We start from the raw sequence: 24,218 nt of genomic DNA, 5'->3' as shown, positions 1-24,218 counted from the left end.
TTGTGCCCGGCAGGCGCACGAATACCGGTGCCTCCTGCACATTTCACTTGTTATCAGTAGATACAGTGATGGCAAGAGCCAGAGAGCTGATTCATTATAGTTTACTAATCACATGTTGTGAAGGCAGTAAGTTAAGAGGCGCTAGTTTTCAGTGCCATGTCTGATGGTGTATGCAGGTATGTGGGTTGCCAGTCATCGATGCATATGCCATCATGGATCAAATAGTCATTTCGATGGACCCGCGGCCTACGTTCAGGGAAGCCGACGAGACGAACGACTCCGTCTTGGCAAACTCCTCCTGCATCGCTCGTCCCGCCTTTACTTGTATGTATGTGCAAACCACTACTGGCTAGCGACTAGTAGAGAGTAGATATTACAGGCTTACTTTACTAATCCATCGATCTCCCTGTAAGAGCAGAGCAGAGCAGAGCTGAGCTGAGCTTGCTATCGTTCATGCACAGACAGCGAGTCCGATTCCTCTTGCCTACTCTGTGCAGGCGTCGTCCGCCGGGAATGCCGCTTCGTCGGCACCATCACCTCCTCCCCCATCCACCCATCGTCGTCCACCACCGAGTGCTTGTCCTCATCCTCGTCGCCCTTCAACACTGGGTGCAGGTACGCCTTCGCCAGGTACGCCTTCACATCCAAGTTGGGATCCCGAGCACGCTCCAGAGTGTCCTTCCGCATCGCCTCCTGCATTCCATTCGCAGCCAACATTGACCATGTTCATCAGTAGCAACAAAACTACCGGTAGCAGTACCAAATGATGACTGCTTCAGCCTCCTCCAGTAAAACAATGTTACCTGCAGTGGGTTCCTTATGAAAGCAGGCTCGTAGCGGTGCTTGCAGTACTTGTAAAACCAAAAGGTCAACACAGGAAGAACAAGAAGCACAGGCGTTGACTCCTCGAAACCCTTTGTACCCAATAGTCCAAGGAGAATCAGTTGAGATACGATCAACGCTGTGATGATACGCCCATGAACGCTTGGCCAAAACTGTGCACCGCTCTCATATCGCTGATTGTACACGTTTATTATCTAAAACATTGTATAGCCAAAGTAAGCAAAGCAAACATAGAAACATTTGAAAAACTTATAAGGAATCAGAACAACATATGCTGAATACCATGCCGGATAACAATGACAATGGAAGTAGCTTAATTGCATTACTGCACTTGGTTGTACTAGTAAATTTAATATAGCACATCTGAATACTGGAGGAGACAACTGTTGCTCAAACCACATCACAGGATTGAGGACTGAAAATTCTAGATTGGAATATCCCCGCTCTCAGTTTATGGCACCAAGTAATCAAAATATTCCATAGCTCGCACGGCTTTACTCCATATTCTCTATTTTTTTTTGGAAAAAAAGTCAAAGAAAAGCATCCCAAATTTTGCTGAATTCAACAATCTAACCTTTTTCACGATTATAACCTACTCATGCATAACGACAGAGCAGAGATGACCAAGAATGGCAATCATTAAATGTCTCATGGACATAGGTTCACTAACAGTCAAAATGTTTTGAGAAAGAATAAAATCAGTACTTAATTAGAAGCAAAAATAATACATTTTAGATCCAAAACCGTTATGATGTACTACCAGTTATCTATAAAGCCCTACCTTGAAGCTATGCATACAAGGCACAATCATTCAGTGGGTAAGAAAATTTGACAATTCTTAAATGTGCCAGACATCTTGCAAAGTACTCTTAGAGAAGCCATACCTGGTGGCGGTAGACAACATATGCAAATCCAAAGAATACCAGTATGAAAGGAAGCAAAAATGGTGTCACCGCAGCATAAACAAGGCCAAGCAAGAAGTATAGCTGTATTCGAGGTTCATTTGAGTCAAAGCAGATACTGCCAGGATCCATTGCCTCTTCTCTGTCCTTCTCAGTTTTAACCAAGAAAAAGTTCTTCAAATGGTAGAATATCAGTGGCTTCAATCTCAATATTTCACCAGCTATACCAGTCCAGCCATCAACCATTACATATGTTATGAAAAAAGTTGCTTTCATTGGAATGGATACACCGATGGTCCTCGGTATGCTGCAAAAGAAGCAACTTAGACACTCCGGAAATCATGGCCACCATTTGGTTCCAGTAAGGGAATGCACGGAATAGATTGTCAGGAACATATACACGTTGGTATGAAATAACAATAGCAAACATGAGCTGACGCTCCAACATTGACCTGTTTTCAAAAGGCTCCAATAATAGTAAGTAATGCCGATGATGTTCCATTCTAGTACAGGAGTTAGGTCATACTGCCAAGTTTATTGGATACCTAACAATCAGCCTCCTATATTAAGTGTAAAATCACATTAACAGCATTAATTGCCTAACATTTTTTGCTAGAATGGATGCTATTACTTGAAATCTAGGCTCTTTAATTCTTGATTACTATCAGAACGCACCACTCTACTACTAATGTTTGTTGGACCCGTGGTTTCAACACAGCTGTATCTGACAAGGACTATGTTTTTCTATGTTACCCAAGGCTAATCGGTAGCATGTAATGACAAAGTTGTTCCAACACTAACCTGAAGCTCCAACATTAGCATGTTTTAAAAAGACTCCAATAATAGTATGTAATGCCAATATTGTTCCATTGTAGTTCAAGAATTACGTCTTACTGCCAAATTGATTTGAGTACCACAAGCAGTCGGACAACTTCCTATATTAAGTCTAATTATCACGTTGACCGTGTTAATCGCCTAACCTTTTTCCAAGAATGGCCACTATTACTTGGAAGTTTTGACTCTTGAATTCTTGATAACTATTCACCACCACCACTACTAGTACCGTTTGTTGTAGCCGTGGAGTGAACATAGCTGTATCTGACAAGGACCACGTTCTATTTTTCCCAAGACTAATCTGTAAAGTGAAATTATTACACAACTAAATGCTAACATCTTCCTAACAGATGACTCGAGTTATTATATAAACAAAGTGATAACTCGATCCAACGGAGGGTTTGTAGCCATGCTGTGCTATTTTATGTCATATACAGTGTAAGTATATAGTCAGTAGATGTGGTGGCACAGGACAATAGGACATACTCATTTGCTGACTGATGGAGGAAGGTCTTAAGCTGCTCCAAAGCAGAACCTGTAATAACGCTCCCCAAAAATACATTGAAGAACAAGAATATATAATACTTAGATGCAGATCGCCGCTCCAGCGATGACTGTGATATCAGTCCTTCAAACTTAGACATAAACATCAGTATAGTTGGAAGAAGTATAAGGAAGATCTTCAAAGCAATTCCAGGAAGAAACCCTTGGATGAATGATTTAAGGAATGGTCTGCATAAATAGTTGACGAGCAGAAATCAGGGGATGCCATCAAAAGAACATGCAAAAGACTACCACCTAAGCTATCAAACCACAGTTATGCTGAAAAGTTACGATAATGCCATAACCTTGTGGAAGTAGACTTACACTTCAATCAAGGGTTTTAGAAATGGAAGTGCCTTCTCTATTCCTTCAAGGTTTGCAAGAGACTGTACCATTGCTATTGGGATGACATAAAAGAAATTAAGGAAGAAGAATGCCACGGCAATTATCAACCTCCTAACTGTTAGGGAAACAAATGGGATAGATAGATTATTCCAATACACATCACGAGGTTCTGGAGCCCATTCAGTCAACCAGATGGTTGGATTGCTGGTTTGCTGGGTCTGAGCACAGACTGCTGCACCCCACCGAGACCGAAACGAAACAAAGGCTGCTGGCACAACTGACTTTGGATCCTTCATGACCTTTTTACGCTCTTCAGCTTCCTGTGCATTGGCAAAGCATTAGTTTTAAAGTTGTTCTGCATGTTAACTGTAAACAAAATCTAATGCACACACACAAAAAAAAAAACTCAAAACAATGATTGTTATTGACAAGCAGGGGTAAATCCATACAAAAGTTGGCATGTTTAATTTAACAAGTCCCGTCCAAAATCCATGATATAAAATATGCTACAGCCTTTCCTGATGCTGACTCGATGATCATGTACGTTCAAGTGTTGGATGAGATTGTGTGATAGTTGCAGTCGCTGCAAAGCCAAAATCCAAAGAACATAGCTGCCAGCGTTTGAGGCCTGCCGCATATGGTTTGATGAAGCTTACATGGTTCATAAATCACAAGTTAATATTGATGACCCTCATTAGTCCTAGACAACGTTGTGCCTGCCGAAAATAACTCCTGACCACATTGCTGCAACCCCTAATACAATTTCTCATGCCCATGGTCTTCGGCGTTTTGTTAGTATTTGTATGATAGGAAAATCAAGATGAATAGTATCAACAACTATTACATATTTAACCCTAATTAGTAGTAATTAACTTTGCTTTGAGATTCATAATTTTTCAGAATAGAGACCACTGGAGCAGCGCCCACATATAAATCCTATCAAAATAAGTAGATATGAAAAGAAGTATACAGAAAAAGCATAGATGCAAGGGATAATAATCTAGTATTCTTGTCAAGAGTCAAAACAACACTTAGACAAAGGTGAATGGTCCGATGGTTATATTAGTTTTGATGCCACAACTTACTTCCTTCCCTATCTTCTCAATCTCTGATTTGTAGTAGTCAATAGCATCCACCTTGGAACCAAAACATCCAAGAAAGCCGGTCTGTAACAAAGTCCAGAGAAAGGGCAAGGGATTAAAACAAAAGATACTATAATGTAGAGATGATCAAATAAAAAATTATATGGAAAAGAAATGGCCAGCTAATTATTCTTGCAGACTGACCTTGGTGGTGGGCCTCTCTGATGGATTTCGCTCATACTTGAATCGGTAGTAATCGAACCAATTCCGCATCTTCTTCTTCTTTTCAACCAGATCAGCAAGTTTATTTGCATTGTAAACCACCTACAGAGCAACTACATATAAAGATTCTTCACCTAACACAATATATTGATACTTTAGATAAGGCCTCCACTACAACTTCTGGGACAAAAAGAAGATGCGTGAAGATAAGGCACGAAGACAGCAGTACAAGGAAAACTGTGATTTTCCAATGAAGTAGTGAAAGAAAGTTGGCCTGATGCATATGATATTCCAAATCTGATCCACTCAATCTCATCCGACATCACTCGTTTTTAAATCATATGATCAACATGAAACTGGAGCTACTTTCACCAGTTCTGTTTGAAACCCCTCATAATTTGCAGAACCAACAGTTCTAATAAAAAGAGCATCTATATTTACATTATGCCAATCTTGTTAAGCAGGATGATAACAGGTTGAAAAGAAATTACGAAAAGCAAAGCCATAGCTATGCAGAGGCCAGTAACCATCAGAGCATAGTTATCCGCAATTTAGTAAGGATACCTGGTGTCTTAGATAATGATCAGGATGATTGACAAGGAAGAAATGTTCCACAAGCTCACTTATTGATTCATCAGGATCTGGTGGTATATTCCGTACAAGAACCTAAAAATACATTGCCAACTTACAATTAAAAAACTTGTCAAAGGCACATCAACTTATCAAGACAGTTCTGTTGAGATAATTCTCATCTGAAAAAAGATTTAACTTCCAGAAACGGATATAAACTACTTATTTGTAAAAAAAAAAATGATATCAAAATCTAAGGCCAAGTAATAGTTGGATCCGAGCATGAATTTTGTTGGTTACATGATGATGGAAAAATTCCATGATTTCAATGGTTTACTGCAGAAAGTTGGCGAAGTTATTAACTGAAAGTTTGTGCCAAAGCCTTTCGACTTATCCAATTATTGAATGTGATATGCAACACAAACTAAACATATTAATCCAGACCTACTAAAACAGGAACAGAGTAGCAGAGTTAAAATCGTACAGTAAACTGGTCTGGTCGGCGTTTCTCTGAAGCAAGAAAGCGCAGCCTCAATTTTGCTATTATTTCATACTCCCGCAACAATACATAGCAGGTCCAAAATGTGATGAAATAAGCCATGGCCAAGTGAGCTATAAACCTGCACAACGCATGGAGATTATGAAATATGTACCATGCTCTGCCTTTGGAGTGAAGTGCAAAGCTTAAAAACTGCACACAAGTTGGAAACAATTAATTTATGTTCTATTGCTCACCTCTTCGATCCATTAGGTATATTGGATATTGAAAGTTTGTCAATATCACTGAAGACAACCCTCATGCTTTCTAGGGTGTCGTTGGTCCAGTTCACTGGGACCAGAACAAGAAAAGCCAAGAACGTAATTGGAACAAATATCTTTAGCCTGCGGTAAATAAGGCACAAATAAAACACGGTATCATAAACTTGTAAAACTAGATGCTCATTGACCAACTGGCATTCTACCAGAGTTATTGAGTGACGACTGAAAGCTGAATGACAAAGGCAAACAGTTCAAAACAGCCAGGGCATAAAAAAGGTGGCCAACATACCCTGTTAGGTATATCCGTAGATAGATAACAGAATCAAGACCTGCATGGTTGATCAGCTCGTCCTGGGGCATCTTAAGAGCAGCCGGCATCCAATTTAAAAATTTCAAGTACGATCTTGCATCTAAATTGACAAACTTGTTCACAGCTGAACCGGAGGAAATGGGGCTGTCTCTCATGCCTCGGAGGTACCATTTTGGAAAGTATACCCTATCGTTGATGGGCTGCAACCGTAGGAATGCAAATGCCAGCAAGAATACAATGCCAGTCACTATGTTGAAAGCCGCGGAGACGCCTATGTCAGAAATCGTAGCCATGTTTGCCCTCTAAATAGCTTGCCAGATAACACCTGCACGCGTAGATCATACAGTGTAAGGATGGCTGGAGCCATATGACGTGAGAACAACATAATCTCCCCCCCCCCCCCCCCCAAAAAAAAATTGAGAGAAAATTGTATCACAAACACATAAATTATCGAAGTGTTGACCATGTGCGAGCGAATCTGTTACCCGGTTCTATGACACTATGCGTTAAGTATGATCATCGAAGATCCTGGATGGCAACTTGTTAAGTGGTAGCACAATAGAGAAGGTGACAGCAATCAATGAATGGATGGCGACTGCAATCCTAATAATCAACAGTGCGGAAAGGAACAGGTAACAGAATCGAAAGGTCAGGGGCGGGGGCTTTATCGAACTGCCGTTCACGCTTGGTGATGCTTCCGGACGCGTAACAAGCAATGTGCAATTGTCGAAAGCTCGTAACTTTACACATGTTTCCTAAGCGTGGGAGTGCTGGATTTGCCAAAAGGGGTTTCCTTGCCGACATGATACGAATGTTTTTTTTTGAAAAAAAAAGAGGAATATTTTGTACGTACTGTTATGTCGTCCGTATGATGTGTACTGAATCAAGTCGTAGTGGGCTACAAAAGAACATCTTTTGAGCCCATATGCTATTGTATTGTTGTATCCCTAAATAGAGGATGACTTGACAAGTAAGGATGCTAAACTGCAAGGCCCTAAACTTTGAAGATAGCAAGGACACGAGATTAGCGAAAAATCTAGAATTTGTAAGAAATTGGAGTCATCTGCATCCGATTTTGGAGATGGAAACATGGGACAGCGGAGCGAATCACGAGTGCGCAAAGTCCATGTCTTTCTTTGGGGGCTTCCAAGTAGTAGCAGAGATTAGGCTGCACAGGGATCTTATGAAAGAAGGGAAGCGGATAGTACAGCGGATGAACAAATCTCATCTGGATGGGGATAGATGGAGAAGAAAAGGCATGAATACAGACCTACCGCAAAGATGGAGAGAATTTGTGATGAGAAACGGGCCAGGTGAGGTGAAGAAGAGGCAGGCAGGACTTGGGAGGAAAAATAGTATTAGTTAAAAGCAGTAAGCAAAGCAATCTCACCTTGGATGGAAGCAATCACCTTGGATGGATTGAGATTGGATTAGGCGAGGGGAAGAAGAAAAGCAAAGTAGACTTGGGCTTGGGGGAGGAGCTTGCTGCTTCCTCCTCCTCGTCTTCCTCCTGGATCGCCGGCGGCTTCCGTTCCCTTGCGTTGCAAATAATCTGCAAGCTTCCTTGGGAGGGCGGTAGGAAGGAATCCAATCCCCCCAGCCCAGGAAATACGTAATGAGGTTGAGGAACAGATTTTGATGAGATGCTACTATGTTGATGCGGAGTGGAGTATCCCTATGTGGCTTGCGGATGCCGTCTTCGTCTGGGAGTCGGGAGGGAGCCGAATTAAAAAGGGTCGGGGGGCGCAACGGTCACCTGGAGCTGGAAGAATAAGAAGAAGGGCAAATTGCATCCATACCATCACTTTGAAGCCCATTTTCATCCATACCATCACCCGTGTCTATGACAAACGGGCCCGGACCCATATGTTAGTGACACGGGGTGGTGATATGGATAAAAATGGGCTTCAAAGTGATGGTATAGATGCAATTTTCGGTAAGAAGAATACAAAACAGAACTTGGACGCTGCTCCCATCCATGGATCTCATATTCTCATCACAGCAAAGCTACGCCAACGCACCGAGTCCAGAAACGCCCGGCTCAGGGTCACCTCAGCTTTTTATCGTCGCCGCATGGGCATTCACGTGGAGGATGACCGCACACGTCCGCTTAAACTCACAAGAGAGAGGAGGCCCTGAATTCAAATTAGACCTATCATACACTATCATATATCATCTTGACCGTTGCAACGGGAATGCTCAGGGATATAATAGTTTCTACACCTGGCCTCCTATCACACCGAACCTAATACTCGACCGCATCAGAATAGGGATGTCAACGGGGCCCTGATCCCCGTTCCCCGACAGGGAATTCCCCTATTAGGGGATGGGGATGGGACCAATTTCCCCCCTGCGGGGGTTTAATGGAGGAAAATTCTTCCCCGTCGGGTATGGCGGGGGCGGGGACGGTTCCCTGTCTCCCGTCCCCGTTTCCCCGTGGGGATAATTCCTCGAAATATTTAAACTCTCTATGGCCCATATATGCAAGAAACGGTCCAACTAAAACCTAACACACCAAAGCCCGTCAGCCAGCAGACCCTTCATCGTGCTAGCGTAGCGGGGACGGGGAACACGTCGAGTATATTTTCCCGCGCGGTGACGGGGATGGGAGAATTTTCTCCTCCGCGAGCGGGGACGGGGACGGGGAAAATTTCCTCCAATCGGGACGGGGATGGTTACCCATTCCCCGCGGAGAATTTCCCCGTTGACATCCCTATTCCTAGCACCAGAGGAGTGGGGACGAGCTCAGAGAGGATGCTCGCCGGCAACATTGGTGGAGATCCCAGAAAGCTCAGGAAATAGCTACTAAATTAGTTATTAATTGGACCACTAAAACCTTACCAAATATCTACTGAAACAGGAATTGCTATGGAATGAAAGGCACAAGAATTGCTATGAGATGGAAGACTATTGAAGAGTGAACTATCAAAACAAATAAACTACTAAAGGCTAAAAAAGATGAACTATTGAACACTTGCATGTTTTTACTATAACTCGAAACTACTGAAAGGATAAAGTACCAAACCATTAAAGATGAACTACCAAACCTAACGGCGTGTATTACTGACAATGGAAAAGCATGGACCACTGGAAAAAAAAGAGGACTACCAAAACACTATTGAATTCAAGTTTGTAGAGTTTTCTATGACTTGAAACTACCGACGAAATGAAAAAACTACTGAAGAAAAAAAAGACTACCGAAGGACATATAAAGATTACTGAAGAACTACTGTATCCAAGTTACAGAAAAAATTTCAAACTTTCTCTGTATAGAATATGATACAAATGATATTATTATTATTATTTTTACATAAGGTCTTAGAATTGTCTCTAGTTCTTTTAGAATTTTTTTGAATTTTTTTAATTCAAATTTGGTTACCGTTCGGTTTCTGAAATCGGACGGGAGTGGTAAGCTCGGTAACCGTGAATTTCGGCTAGTTACTATTGGTAATTGAACACTAATCCAGAGTCTGTTGGAGAGGAAAGAGATTTAGAAAAAAAAAAGTATTAAAAAGGCTCCTTATATGAGGATATATGAGATGAGTCTTTAGAAAGTCTGTTAAAGATACTCTAATTATTGGTTTAAATCACTTTCCTATCATTTCCCAATATAGTAGAACTTGATTGTTTTATGGTCCATTTCTCACACTACTTAAAAAAAAGCTCATATAAGATCATTTGTCTGTCACAGTTTTTTTGAACCGTATGAAAAAATTTCTCTCTGATGGTCTCAGTTGAACCCCATTTGCAAGAACAAGTTTAATGGGAGCCTTCTATAGACACCAACGCATATTTGCATTATATCCTCGATACAGGAAATATGCTGGAAACGCGTCAAATACGGCTACACAGGGTTTCATGTAAAATTCGACGAGTTAGACAACCTTAAATGCTAGATGAGAGATCACCATGACGTCCGCTTCGTTGAGCTAATCGAATTGGATATATTATTTGGCTAGTTCCGGGATCGAACAACCAAGATACGAAGCGGAGAATACACAGAGGAGCTGCTGCCATAATGATAACTCACCTCTGCGCAGCGGGCCATCATCCAAATGAAGGGAAAAATCAGTCCCAGTCCGCATGCATCACGAACAAACCGACTAATGTACCAAAGCAGAAGACCGAGCCTGAGGCATCTGCCGGCGAGGTAGGCACTAGACGGTCCTTATGGCAGAGTACTAGTGTAGCCCGTAGTTGCCGGAGTAGATAGAGTGTAGTCGGGAAAGATGCGGTGACTCTAGTGATGAGATTACGGTGGGCGAAAACTGAACGCGAGGTGAAACCAACAGCTGCAGTGGCGACGTCGGTATCCGAGATATGCACGGTGGCGATGCTCAAAATAGGTAGAGAAAGACCGGATCAGTGTGACAAAGGCCAAGCGTGTGTACAACTGGTGGCGAAAGCCGTACCAAGAGATGCAGCCTAGGCTAGCCCGGCCTTATGACGCGTGAACGGCGATAAAAACCATGTGCATGGGCTCAGCAGCTCGAGGGGGCGACGCAGTTGTCACACAAGAGGCATTGCAGCGGTGGGATCCACCAAAGACAAGGACCTACCAGGGAGGGCATGGCAGCAGTCTCAAGACAATGATCACGGATGCACGCATACTCAGGACAACCGTCCCGGGGCCGTGCATGTCCATTGTGCGTTGGTCGTTGCTCAGATGGAGGTAGATGGTGGTGGACGATGCCAGGCAGATCGTAGAGGCGTCGAGTGTGACGCCATGCAGATCAGATTGGCGATGCGCGAGGTAGATGCGTCGAGATCGTCCAGATCGGTGGAGTGTAGTTGTGCGGATGGGGAAGCCGCCACACGAGAGTCAAGACTTAGCTTGTGAGAGGTAAATAAAGAGAAGAGAACTAGGATGGCTGAGTGATCTCCTTGTTTTACTAACTTTTCTGCTGGGCCTATGTGCGGTGCAAGCCTAGATGATCGAGCTCAGTAAGTCAGTAGTGGTAGTCCACCCCATGAAGAAATTGACTTGCTCAAAAGTCCTGGAATGGTTTAGTAGAAATGGTAAAGACGATGACACTCGTCTAGTAGTAGTATTATGACGGTGACCACTCCACATGCATATCAACTTGAAAACTAGAAGGACCAAAGTTACCTGCTTGAATGCACATGACTCTATTTTTGTTTTGAGGTCTTATATGAATCCATGCTGAGGCCAGGCATATGACTATCGCATAGAAATTACTAGGTTTGGCGTTATATTTTGTTGTTATTTAATCATGGTTCTTGCAAGATCTGAATCATGCCAGCAGTTTTTTTAAAGCATCATGCTTCTTTTGTTTTCCAACATCCCGCCATGTGTCTTCCCTATCGCTGTAACAATATTAGTAGTATAATGTTGGTGTTGTTGCATTGATAAAATAGGTGAATAGTAGCAGGTGATACTGAAGGATACAAAAATGGAAATTAGCTCACCTGCAATGTGGTGGCTGCTTCTGCATGTGCCTTGATCTCACTGTACAAAGCCAGAGTGGGAAGCAGCTCAGTTGAAACCCAACTTTTTTTCCCAGTTCATCTGTTTCAGGAAGTGTACTTTTTAAAAGATTCGCTGAAAGAACACAGGGATTGGGGGGTTGAAATTACAGAGTTTATGGCTCACTGCTGCTTATCCCTTGCAGGCCCAACCCAGCATGCATTGCATTCTGTTTTTGAGCACCACTGACTCTGGCATCCATTCTTTGCTCGATGTACTACTCCAATTTGGGTCTCAACTGGGTAACTATAAACTACCACATCAGTCCTTGCAGAGACTTCAACGAGGGGATAAATTCAGAGGATGATATGTGGAATCTGAATCTATATGTCATTAATATAACGAATGGCATATCGTAAACATGGCAAATTATTCGGTAGTAAATAGTGAAATATCCCTCAAATAGGACTGAAACTAGCTAACCCTGTAACGTTGCCTTGCCCGAACTGTAAAAGAAAGTTGCATACGCAGGGATGGATCTACCCGTACGGGGACATATGTGTCACATTACATTACAATTACATGATGTTGATTTACAAGTAGTGTACCGGCTTGTTTCAACCTGACATTGAAATTAAGATTGGTCATGCTGGAGATAAGATGAACTGCTACATCTGATCTGCTGCAGAAGGCAGAAGCTAATCCCCATGAATGATGCTATCCTGAATCAATGGTTCAGAGCAGAGCACAAAATTTGGAAGTAACGGCGGGCAGGATATTCACTGAAGACTGAAATTTGTTGGAGCGCCTCCATGATCGCTGCAGATTTGTCCGAGGTGGCTCATAATTATTGAACACAAGGATCGGCACGTATCCATCTCGGCTTCGTTCAGATTGTTCTTGTCCGTGCAACAAAGACCTCAAGGTTGATGGCGAAAGAAGGAGAGAATGGCATCCGAGTGAGCAAGCTCGCAGCCACGAGATTACAAGAGAGCGAGCGGATCGGATCAGGAAAGGGAAGGAAGAAGAAGGGTAGAGACAAACAGACAGTTTGGCTGCTCCAGTCCTCACACGCATCATCCATCCATCCCCAAGGTCAGGAGCAGAGGCAGTCAGGCACACGAGAGAGAGAGAGAGAGAGAGAGAGAGAGAGAGAGAGAGAGAGAGACCACAGCCAACCCCCCCCCCCCTCCCCCACGCATCACATGCGGACATGCCATTGCCACTCTGTTTTTGTTCCCTCCCTCCCCTTGGCTATTGTCGCCTCTCCCTCCTCCTCTTCCTCCTCTTCCCCATTGGAGCTGGAGTATTCTTTAACCTTTCACCTGAGATACCTACCTAACTTGTTCATCTTCCATTGTTACCTCAGCAAACGTCGCACTGCTGGCACTGCCACTACCCGCTGCTCAGGAGGAGTATTACATAACCTTCAGGGCGCCGTTCGCCAAGCTAGGCACCACACATGCACGGCTCCGCAACATTGCATTCACTTCCCTGTCTCAGGGTATGTGTCCCCTACGTATCCTCCCTGTGAATGCATTCAGTAGGTGGGAGAAGAGATAGAAGGGTAGGGCAAAATGGTGTGGAAGAGCTGGGGCGGCCTGCTGAGCATTGCTCTGCTCCTTGTGGCGTCGTCTGCCCCACTCTGCTCCGGCGCCGGTGATGTCGCCGTCAGCTTTTCCAACGCCCCGCGGCGCGTATCCAAGTCGGCGTCCGCCATCTTCGCCTTCCGAGCTGTGCTGAGCGGCGGCGGGCCTTGCGGGGACTGCACCATCACCTGCCAGGTTAGTCCTCTCCTCTGCTCGACTCCTCGTGCAGCATGCCCGCTCCCTACTGTATTACGAGTACCCGGCCGGTACCATGTATGCACACTGCAAATTCTAGCTTAAAATGGTGCACGCAATGTGCTGCTGCGTGCTCGCTCACTCAAGCATGGATAGCTGCTGCTCTTCCTGGGCAAAAATTCGATTTTGTACAACATACGTGACCGTATTTGCTGAAATAGACAACTATTTTTCGTATTTACAATTTTAGCACATGTATTCGGCATACGGTGTGCCGAAAACGATTTTTCGGTACACGGTGTGCCGAAAATGACTGTATTCGGCACACCGTGTGCCGAATACAACCAAAAAGCGTATTCGGCACACGGTGTGCCGAATACAGTTGGTATTCGGCACACCGTGTGCCGAAATACCCTTTTGTCACGTCAAGTCACGTCGTTCTTTTTACTTTTCTCTTTTATTTTCTTTTTGCTTTTGTCCTTTTGTGCCCACGTTTTTTGGCCGGCTGCAGCTAATTTGCATGGCGCATGTGCTCACCCATGCTCACCCATGTGTTGTTGTCTCCTCGGTGAGGCTTTAAATGGAGGAGGCATCAGCGAGCAGAGAAGAGCAAGAAGGCATCAGCGAGCAGAGAAGAGCAAGGAGGAGAGCAAGGAGGAGAGCAGGGAGAGGAGAGCAGAGAGGAGAGAAGAGCAGAGCAACAAATTAGTGTGAGCAGTCGAGCCCGAAGAGCTGCGGTGCAGCAGGATAGCCTTCCTTAGTAGTAAGTACTTATATTTAATTGAATCATAGATTATGTATGTACTTATATTTAGATTAGAAAATATAGTTATAGCATGTAGATATTAAGTTGCTAAAATAGAGTAGGTGTAAGATTTGCATATTCTATGATCTTGTAATAATAGATGGTACTATAGTGTAATAGTAATCGTAATATTTAGATTAGAAAATGTAATTAGAGCAAGTGGACAGCTCGAATAAATTGGATAAACGATATTAAGTTGGTAAAGTAGAGTAGGTATACTATTTGTATATTCTATTATCTCGTAACAGAAGCAACTATAGTGTAACATTAACTGTAATACTTAGAATAAAAAATGTAATTAGAGCAAATATAGTATTTATTCTGCTCGAATACATTGGATAAGTAATATTAAGTTGGAAAAACAGAGTAGGTACAATATTTGCATATTTTATGATCGCACAACAAAAGCAACTATAGTGTAATATTAATCGTAATAATTAGATTACAAAATGTAATTAGAGCAAGTAGATCGTTCAAATCATTTAGATAAACGATATTAAGTTGGTAAAATAGAGTAGGTATACTATTTGTATATTCTATTATCTCGCAACAGAAGCAACTATAGTGTAACATTAACTGTAATACTTAGAATAAAAAAAGGAATTACAGCAAGTATAGTATTTATTCCGTGCTAATGCATTAGCTAAAATAGAGTACGTATGTAACATACATCTAATTAGTTATTTGGTCATTTATGTTTGTTTAGCAGAGACGCTATGACTATCCATATTTATTATGGAGAACGTCCCGCTGTTTTGCATGGGAGACTCGTGTCCATTCAAAACTGCCAGCACGTAGAGAGTACGGTTGAGCTACCAATTGATCTAAAAGGCTTACAAACACATGTTATGAGCCTTTTGTGTCTAGACCAGCAGTCCTACAATGTTATTCTAGAGGGTGTTAGGCCACGACCTGTACCAAACAGCTCGCTCATTGTCCATACGTTGTTCGATTTGAGAACGAACAACGCTTGGGCCTTGTACTCACGTAAGGCATTGGAGGAGAACTTTGAAATGGGAGTGTACGTAACCATAGTATCACGACCGGTGCATGGTGAAGAGGTGGCTACTGTGGAAGGATTAGACCATAATGTGATGCATGATGAGGCGGGAGGGAATGTCGGGGAGGGCACTTCGGGTACGGATGGACCCGAAGTGGACCATGGTGAGGTAGATGCACAATGCATGGAGGATGAAGCTGGTGGTAGTGGCGATGAAGAAGGTGCTGACAATGATGACCCGGTGCCGGCGATCCAATACTTTCATGGTGCTGGGCTGCTAAATTGTACCATCAGTGAGTATAACACCCTATCTAATTGGGGATATCAGAATAGCGACATCCAGGTGGGGCAACGGTTTCGGAACAGGGAAGAGGTCATCCACTTTATCAGCAACTATGCTGTAATCACAAGAAGGGACCACAAGTGTGCCCGATCTAACCATACAGAGTATGAGGTTAGGTGTACGAAGCATCCGACTTGTCCTTACTTCGTACGAGCCCATAAGCCAAAGCACGAGAACTATTTTGTGCTGAGTAGACACACCCCACATACATGCAGCGAAGAGGCTATTAGGAATGTGAGCCACGCGGTTGATGCGAGGTTCATAGCCCAACTACTCATCACCCTTGTTGGCACAAACATATGTTTGTCGCCAAAATCCATTATGGAGGAGGTGCAGACTAAGACGGGTATGCTGATCAATTACCACACCGCGTGGCGAGCAAAGCAGAAGGCATTGAAGATGTTGTTTGGAAGTTTCGAAGATTCGTACCACTACGCACCGAGGCTGATGCAGAAGATTGCTATGACCAACCCCGGGACCCAGTGGGCCATGGCGGATGAGCCGATCAGGCTGGATGATGGGTCATACAGCAACACTGATCGATACCTCATTAGGTTTTTCTGGTCCTTTGGCCAATGCATCGAAGCTTTCAGGCATTGCAAACCGGTGGTATGTGTGGATGCCACATTTCTTAGTGGCAAGTACCATGGTAACCTAATGACAGCGATGGCGGCGGATGCAAACAATCAGATACTTCCTCTCGCTTATGCATTGGTTGAGAGTGAGAACAATGATAGTTGGTTGTGGTTCCTTACCTTGGTGAGGACACGTGTGGTCGGTAATAGGGAACGAGTCTGCATCATATCAGACCGCAATAAGGGCCTCTTGAATGCATTGGATGTGCTGCATGCCAGCACAAACCCCTCCATTGCGTGGCCTGATGTGGAGAGAAGATGGTGCATGCGACACTTAGGTGCGAACCTTTACTCAAGGTATCACAACAAGGGTCTTGTGAAGAGGTTCAAAGGGTTATGTCTTCAGAACCAGCAGACGAAGTTCAACGAGATATGGCGAGAGTTAAATGAGACCACTCGTAAGATGATGGATTCATGGCCTACCACAGTTCAGCCCTTGCCCACCGGATGCGGACGAGGCAACAGTTATGCAGCATTATGAGGTGTACTTGTATATCTTGCTTGGAGGCATACTGTTTTGCAACACGGCAGGTGATTATGTACTGCCGCATATTTTATGGTTAGCGCGTGAGCTCACATCACGTCCGTACGAGCCGACACATTACAGTTGGGGATCTGCTGTGTTGGCTGCTACATACAAAGGATTGTGTGCCGCAACCCAACGGTCAACAAAGATGGGATCTATTTCTGGTTGCCTACACCTTCTACAGCTCTGGAGCTGGGATTATCTCCCGGTGTGTCGACCGTGGGTGAGCAAGACCTACTATCCAGTTCCCATTTCTGACGGTGTCGCCGACGACATGAGGCCAACGATGGGTTATAGGTGGCTTCATGCCAGGCTGCGATGGACTCACCACCAAGACCATGGAAACTACTCCCGGGTGATCAGTGACCTTGATGTCCTCAGTGCCGATCTTGTGGAGTGGGATCCATGGCGTAGTGAACGAGTGGCCGAAATTGCGACTAACGGCCTCATCGCACCATCTTGTTTCCGTGACTCCGACCTATGGATGACTAGATGTTTTCTGCTTTATATGAACAATGTAGAAGTGTATTCTCCTGACCGTGTGCAGAGGCAGTTTGGTCATCGTCAGTTGGTGCCAGTACCTCCCCCACGAGACGCTGGTCAGGCGCACGAGTAAGTGTGTTACTGTAGATACCATTTTTATGTTACAAAATTTTAACTATTTATGTCACATACAGGAGGAGTGCCCAAGGAAACGCAAGCACCCACGACTGGGCGGAGATTAATGCAGAACACATAACCCGGTGGATGGAGTCTGGTGCCCAAGTGATGTTGTACTTATAACGATTTTCATTAGTTTGTCATCCGTATTACTGACATAACCCTCAACAACAACAGACCGAAGCGGGGATCGAAATGCATAGGCATGCGGAGCATGACCGTTGGGAAGCGAGTGGGTCAGCCACGCGAAGGGATAGGCACCCTCTCCGAGACTACATGAGGACGAGAGGGTCTCGCCTTTGGTCCGCGATACGTGGACTAGGTGGTTGCGCCCCGCGTTATAGGGCATACGACGTACCCGCCATGGACCCATCCCGTGCCTCCCATAGCAGGCGCTCATCCAGTGCTCATGAGGCACATTCACGGGAGGCCCCTTCGTCTGCGGCACATCATGGGACACGTTCTTCTGCTGGAGCCGAGGAGGTGATACCTGAAGCTCCCGCTCCTGAGGAGTGCATACTGGGTTCCCATCCCCCTCCTTTCACACAACCTACTCAAGCTACGCAGACAACTCCACCAGGATTATCAACTCACAACGAGAATGTCATTGACTGCACACACCAGACGCCCACCTGGAGTGGCACTCAAGATTTTGACTGGGCTGGTGCATTGCAATCGAGCAGCTTCACGGAGCTACTGAGCGGCCAATACCCCCAATATCCCGATGCACCAGGGGGTTCACACTGGTACCAGGAAGCTGGGACTTCATCATTTCGGACTCCCACCGAGCACGTACTACCGGCGGTCACACTCCCGCATGACGATCCTACAGCGTGGTATATGCAGGGCCGAGTTAGCGGTTCTGGATACACATTCGGCGGAGTTGGAACACATCATGAAGACGAAGATGAGGACCAAGGGCACACATGGCAGGGGCCAGCTCAGGCGGCTGGGATGAGGGCCACACACCCGCCAGACGCTTACACTCCTGAGGATTTCTTGCGGCGTAGGCATTGTTAAAGAGCCATTTGTACTATGCCATACACTATATTATGTACTCATTTGTACTATGCCATACACTTCAGTGTTCAAGTAATTATATTTAGTTTACATAATCTTTTTTAACTAATTATGACACATAACTTATTTATCAGTAACTTATTAAGTATTTGTATATATCATTTTCGACATTTCATACATGTTTATTGTTTGTTAAATAACCAGCGAATCGTGCTTTGGTGCAGACCAAAAAAGTTGCAGGGAAATCTCAATATTTTAGATTAGCAAAATTTTAATTTTGTTACATAAATTACACAGTCAAATCACGTAATGGGAGGAGTACGAAAAAAGGTATTTCGGCACACGGTGTGCCGAATACCAACTGTATTCGGCACACCGTGTGCCGAATACGCTTTTTGGTTGTATTCGACACACGGTGTGCCGAATACAGTCATTTTCGGCACACCGTGTGCCGAATACAGCGTATTCGGCACACGGTGTGCCGAAAATGCCTTTTTCGGTACACCGTGTACCGAAAAATCGTTTTCGGCACACCGTGTGCCGAATACATGTGCTAAAATTATAAATACGAAAAATAGTTGTCCATTTCAGTAAATACGGTCACGTATGTTATACAAAATCGAATTTTTGCCCTCTTCCTGGAAATGGAACCACAGGCATGTTAAAAATATGAACTGATTTATCTTTTTATAGCATAGGTAGGCGCGCGTCTGGTCCCCTAAAAAGAAGAGAACAATTAGTCAATAATGCAGCATCTCTGTGGCAGCAGTGTTAAGGATGTTGGTCAGTTAGAAATAGCCTAAGTAAGACTCGAGGCTGTCCGTGTCCGGCAATCGAAATATATTTTCATTTCTCTTTTCTCTTGAAGGAGTTGATTAACATTAGCTGTGTGAACTGATGGCATGCAGTTGGACGGTGAAAGGGCGTCGGACTGCGGGGGATCTGCTGGGAATGGCAATGGAACGGAGACGGTGAACTACGCAGGACTCGAGGACGGGAACCACACCTTGGCAGTGTGCGCCAGCCGCCGCCGCCGAGGAGGACGAGGAGGAGGAAGTCCAGCACCCACCTGCGCCACCTACGCTTGGGATGTTGGTTAAGTAACAGCCTCCCCTCCCCTCCCCACAGCACAGTGAAATCTCCATTCCATTCCTACTCCTGCTAGTATAGTAGTAGTATTTGCTTGCTTACTTATACATGCATGCAGCTCAAACTGCTCCTTAAACTTTCAGTTCTTGTTCACACATGTCCTTGTTACTATCTAGCTATCTGTACCACTGGTACTAGGAGTTAAAGAAAAATGCTATAGTACATGTCTGGTAGGAATGGCATGTCGTAGCATGTAGGCGACGCGACTCATGTGTACCTGCACCCGTGCAGACACTGTTCCCCCCACGGCGTCCGTCACGGCGGGGTCGGCATTCACGAGCGCGTCCAATGTGTCGGCGCTCATCTCCTTCAGCGAGCCGTGCCTCGGCGGCGGCGGTGGTGGATTCGCCTGCAACCGCACGTTCTGCAATGTACGGCAATCGCCATCTGTCTGCACACACGCCCAAAAACTCCTGAAACCGCCGCACATGCAATCTTGACGAGTGCTAAGCTGTTCATGGTCGCAGCTCGTCGTGTTCGGCCCCGGTCGCGTGGAGCCGTCCACCCTCCAGGTTCTCCAGCCTGGCCTGCGCTACTCCGTCGCCGTCACCATTTCGTCCGACGCGCAGTACGGGCGCTTGATTCTCGTCATGGCCAGGGGGTTCTGCACGGATGCTGCCGGACACCGCTTCACAAGAACGTCCAACTCCACTTTCACTCTGCATTTCGGTACGTATGCCCTGTTTCCCAACACGTTAATCTTGTTTCTGCTCCACTGGAGCACTGAATGCCGATGCCGCCTGCTTGCTCACTGCAAACATTTCAGATACAAGGAATGATTCTATGACCATCACCACTAGCATCCCTGAGAAGCTGCTTCAGATACAGGGCGCCACAAGGGTGGTTGAAGCTACCAACGATCACAAGGACCTAAGAATATATCTCTCCTTCGCTGAACCAGTGCTCAATTCGTCTGCACAAATCCTTAGCGTCCTTAAGGCAACTGATGCCGTCCTAACACCCACCAACAGAAGCACCCTTGGAAATCGCCGTTTTGGTTATGTTGTAGGTTCAGATTCTTTAGTCCTAGAACCTTAATTTGTTCCCTATTTTTCAAGTGGCTGATTTAAGTTTCTCGGACTCGCTATCTATCTAGGTGAACAAGATATCAGACACAGCTATTGTGACTGTTGTCTGCGATACAAGCTCAATAATAAGCAGACAAGGGACACCAGTTTATTCAGCAGAGCCATTCACATTTCTTTATGGTTAGCCATTTATCTGTACCGCCAAATATGCTCAGATATTGGAAGCATCAATCTGAGTTTTGTACCCTATGGTTAAATTTACCTATGCCTTTTTCCTTCTCTGTGTCCTTGATAGATACACAGAGACCTTCGGTTAAACTCGGCACATCAACTTGGAGGACTAGTTCTCGCAATATCCCGGTTTTGATAAAGTTTGCAAAGCCTGTGTTCAACTTCAGTTCTTCAGCAGTGCAGGTTTCTGGGGGCAATGTGTTGAGGCAAGACATCCCAGTATCTAAATAAATGACTTCTTTCTCCTAAATAGAGTTTATCGCCTCATGGTTCATTTTGCTTTCAGCTTTCATGAAGCTAGTAAGAGCATATACACACTGCGGATACAGGCAGTAGATAAGCTGGTTTCGGTTCATGTCGCTGAAAATGCAGCCCAGGATGTCGCTGGAAACCCGAACTTTGCATCAGACCGTCTTGAAGTGAGGCACTGTATGAACAACATTCTTTGCTTCCTAGTTGTGAGATACATCACAATGAATTTTGATTTACAGAGTCATTAGGCAGTACACTTGTTTTCACCCTACCTGCAGATTCTGTTCCTGCATCGTCATCATCAATTGCGACACTCACCACTGTCGTATTTGTGGTAACTGCTGTTGTTTCCACGCTCCTCACTGTCTCGACATCATCACTCCTCGCATCTGGAGCTATCTCAAGGCCCTCTGCTTACATGATATCGGAGCCATCAAGAAATCTTTTGGTACGTACGTCGACACCAGCTTTTCATGGCTACGGATCGAGCTGTAGACTGATCGACCATTTGATGTTGTGAATTTCAGAGAATGGCATGCCACATCCAAATCTTCGCTCTATCCAGATGGCTATCGGTTAATTTGCCAATCGAGTACTACGAGTTTGCAAAGGGGATAGAATGGGCCATCCCTTACATGCACCTTCCATGGGAAGGTCCAGCTGCTGATCCATTTCTTGGGTACTCCACGATGCCTGCCATTGCGTACTCGGAGCTACTAGACAGAAGTGCTGTAGGGGCTGACATCTTTCATCCTCGAGCACAACAAGGCCAGCAGATGATGCCAACGCGAATCCCGGCAGACGGGAAGCCGACGATGCCAGTGCAAATTCCAGGAGATGGGAAGCCTGTGATGCCAATGCAAATCCCAGTAGATGGGAAGCCACTGACTGCAATGGAGTATCGGTCTTTCTTTGAGGTCACATTTCGTTGTTGTACTCTTCTTTTGTTGCTGCCGGAAGCATTACAGTTCTGTGGTTTTACTATTTCCATTACTTTTGAGTTCTGAAAGCTTAGCCGAATCAGTAAAACATGGATGACTTGCAGAACCCAGACATGAAGCCGGAAGCACAGATTATCATGAAGCTGCAAGATTTGGATGGGTAGTGCATCGTAATCCTGATGCTGCATCGCTGCTTCTTTGCGCGACAAAGCCTGGATGAGATCTACTAAGCCTTGTTATGTGTCTGGATGCAGTTGGAAATACTTCGGTAGGAACATGCTGTGGCTAGGTGTGATGGGTGGAGGCCTCATCCTTGTGCACGCTCTCACCCTCCTCTACTTCAAGTTAAGGTACAGAGACAAGGAGCGACGGCATGGTTACGAAGCACTGGCGTTCCCCAGGTTCGAGATCATGCTCGCCATCCTTGCCATGCCTTGCATCTCCCAAGCGGCTGCAGCGCTCATCAGAGGTATCAAGACCATCCATCTGAATGCAGCAGCAATCAAGTAATGCTTTGGTGGCATCACACACTCATGCCGAAGGGATGATGATGGGTCTGCAATGCATGCAGGCGGGACTACGGGAGGGCTGGTGGTGGGGATCGCGCTCACCGGCATCCTGGCGTCGTTCCTGGTGGGTCTGCTGCTGTTCCTGTCGCTGGGCATCACCATGGGCAGGCTGCTGCAGTACAAGGAGGTGCACCAGGAGGGGCAGGAGTACCACTGGTATCAGGAGCTCATCCGTCGCACGCTCGGCCCCGGCAAGCGCGGGCAGTGGACGTGGAAGGACCCGCGCCGCTCCGCCTGCCTCACCAAGCTCGGCCCGCTCTTCGAGGACCTGCGCGGCCCGCCCAAGTACATGCTGACGCAGATCGCGGGCGGCGGCGGGAAGCGCGCGGAAGCTGGAGAGCGGATCATGGCGTCGGAGGACGAGAACGAGGACGCGGAGGCGCCCTTGATCCAGAAGGTGTTCGGCGTGCTTCGGATCTACTTCACGTTCGTGGAGTCGGTGAAGCGCGTGGCGGTGGGCATCGTGGCGGGCGCGCACGCGTCGTCGGACCGGTCGTCGCGGGCGCACGCGGTGGTGGTGCTGTCGATGGCGTTGTCCCAGCTCTTCTTCATGGTGCTGAAGAAACCCTTCATCAAGAAGCGGGTGCAGCTGGTGGAGATCGTGTCGGTGGCCAGCGAGGTGTTGGTGTTCGCGGTCTGCCTGGTGCAAATCGACAGGGCGAACAGCAACGGCGGCTGGCTGCCCGACAGCGAGGAGCGCGGGTTGGGGCTGGCCATGCTGGGCGTGTTCGTGCTGGGGTTCGCGGCGCAGACGTGCAACGAGTGGAACGCGCTGTACCAGCAGGTGCGGTTCCTGAGCGCGGACCGGAGCTCGTTCCTGGAAGGCGCCAAGGCAGCGTCCTTGGGGCTGCTGGTGCTGGTGCTGCCTTCGTCGGTGCTGGGCGACCGGCTGAGCAACCAGCAGCAAGAGCAACCTCCGCCTTCGGACGGCGCAGGCGGGGAGAGGGTGGCGGCGTCCCAGAGGGGCGGGAGCGAGGGCGCGGAGAGGGCCTCGAACGAGCGTTGGTGGCTTGGGCAGCTGCGGGAGATGGCGAAGGCGAGCTTCAGCAAGGAGGGCGGCGGGGAGGGGGCGGCGGCGGGAGGCGAGGCGTCGACCAGTGGCACAACAAAGGCGAAGAGTGGCGAGTGGAAGTCCAAGTCCAGGGGGCTGCTATACAACGATCTGGAGGCCATCTTCTCCAACAGGGCGCCAAATTGAAGCTTACTTTGTATGATTCAACATGAATGTTCTCCGTTGACATTTTTAGACGGAGTAGATGATTAAGAAGAGGATTAAACAATGGAGCAGCTTAGATTAGCTCGCTGGCTGACGTCTCGTTTGTTGTACTCCCGCCCGAGACAGGGCAGGGCAGGGCAGGGCAGCAGAAATGGAATGCTCTCATGTCTTGTTCACTTTGGGCCGTGGCAAAAGCAAAGAGGCCGGCCATCTTCTTCACT

At 46.0% G+C, this 24,218-nt stretch overlaps 2 protein-coding genes across 2 annotated transcripts; one reads left to right on the top strand and one right to left on the bottom strand.

Moving 5' to 3' along the window:
* Nucleotides 1-413: 413 nt before the first annotated feature.
* LOC133885058 (CSC1-like protein At3g21620) lies at nt 414-8,184 on the bottom strand. Its single transcript, XM_062324691.1, has 12 exons — nt 7,801-8,184; nt 6,390-6,735; nt 6,077-6,223; nt 5,826-5,961; nt 5,336-5,437; nt 4,754-4,873; nt 4,553-4,633; nt 3,447-3,787; nt 3,066-3,311; nt 1,728-2,052; nt 804-1,037; nt 414-693 (listed from the first exon to the last, which is right to left on the bottom strand). The coding sequence occupies exons 2-12, from the start codon at nt 6,701-6,703 to the stop codon at nt 445-447; spliced, it is 2,295 nt and encodes a 764-aa protein (XP_062180675.1). The 5' UTR covers nt 6,704-6,735; nt 7,801-8,184; the 3' UTR covers nt 414-444.
* A 4,852-nt stretch (nt 8,185-13,036) lies between these two features.
* On the top strand, nt 13,037-24,173 carry LOC133885052 (uncharacterized). Its single transcript, XM_062324684.1, has 13 exons — nt 13,037-13,622; nt 19,520-19,706; nt 19,992-20,131; nt 20,228-20,429; nt 20,527-20,765; nt 20,857-20,968; nt 21,084-21,225; nt 21,306-21,448; nt 21,550-21,719; nt 21,799-22,188; nt 22,317-22,372; nt 22,467-22,681; nt 22,784-24,173. Exons 1-13 carry the CDS (start codon nt 13,416-13,418, stop codon nt 23,977-23,979), a joined length of 3,399 nt encoding a protein of 1,132 aa, XP_062180668.1. The 5' UTR covers nt 13,037-13,415; the 3' UTR covers nt 23,980-24,173.
* The last annotated feature ends 45 nt before the right edge of the window (nt 24,174-24,218 follow it).

This window comes from Phragmites australis, chromosome 11 (assembly GCF_958298935.1).
Source record: "Phragmites australis chromosome 11, lpPhrAust1.1, whole genome shotgun sequence".
Classification (NCBI taxonomy): Eukaryota; Viridiplantae; Streptophyta; class Magnoliopsida; order Poales; family Poaceae; genus Phragmites; species Phragmites australis.
Note: the sequence above shows the minus strand (reverse complement) of the source record. Positions and strands in the feature narration are given on the sequence as shown.

Coding starts and splice junctions, on each gene's coding strand:
- LOC133885058 (XM_062324691.1), bottom strand. CDS start 6,703: ATGGCTACGATTTCTGACATAGGCGTCTCCGCGGCTTTCAACATAGTG. Junction 5,962..6,076: donor ATACCTAATGGATCGAAGAG/GTGAGCAATAGA, acceptor TGCGTTGTGCAG/GTTTATAGCTCACTTGGCCA. Junction 694..803: donor TCATAAGGAACCCACTGCAG/GTAACATTGTTT, acceptor AATGGAATGCAG/GAGGCGATGCGGAAGGACAC.
- LOC133885052 (XM_062324684.1), top strand. CDS start 13,416: ATGGTGTGGAAGAGCTGGGGCGGCCTGCTGAGCATTGCTCTGCTCCTT. Junction 13,623..19,519: donor ACTGCACCATCACCTGCCAG/GTTAGTCCTCTC, acceptor GATGGCATGCAG/TTGGACGGTGAAAGGGCGTC. Junction 21,720..21,798: donor AGCCATCAAGAAATCTTTTG/GTACGTACGTCG, acceptor TGTGAATTTCAG/AGAATGGCATGCCACATCCA.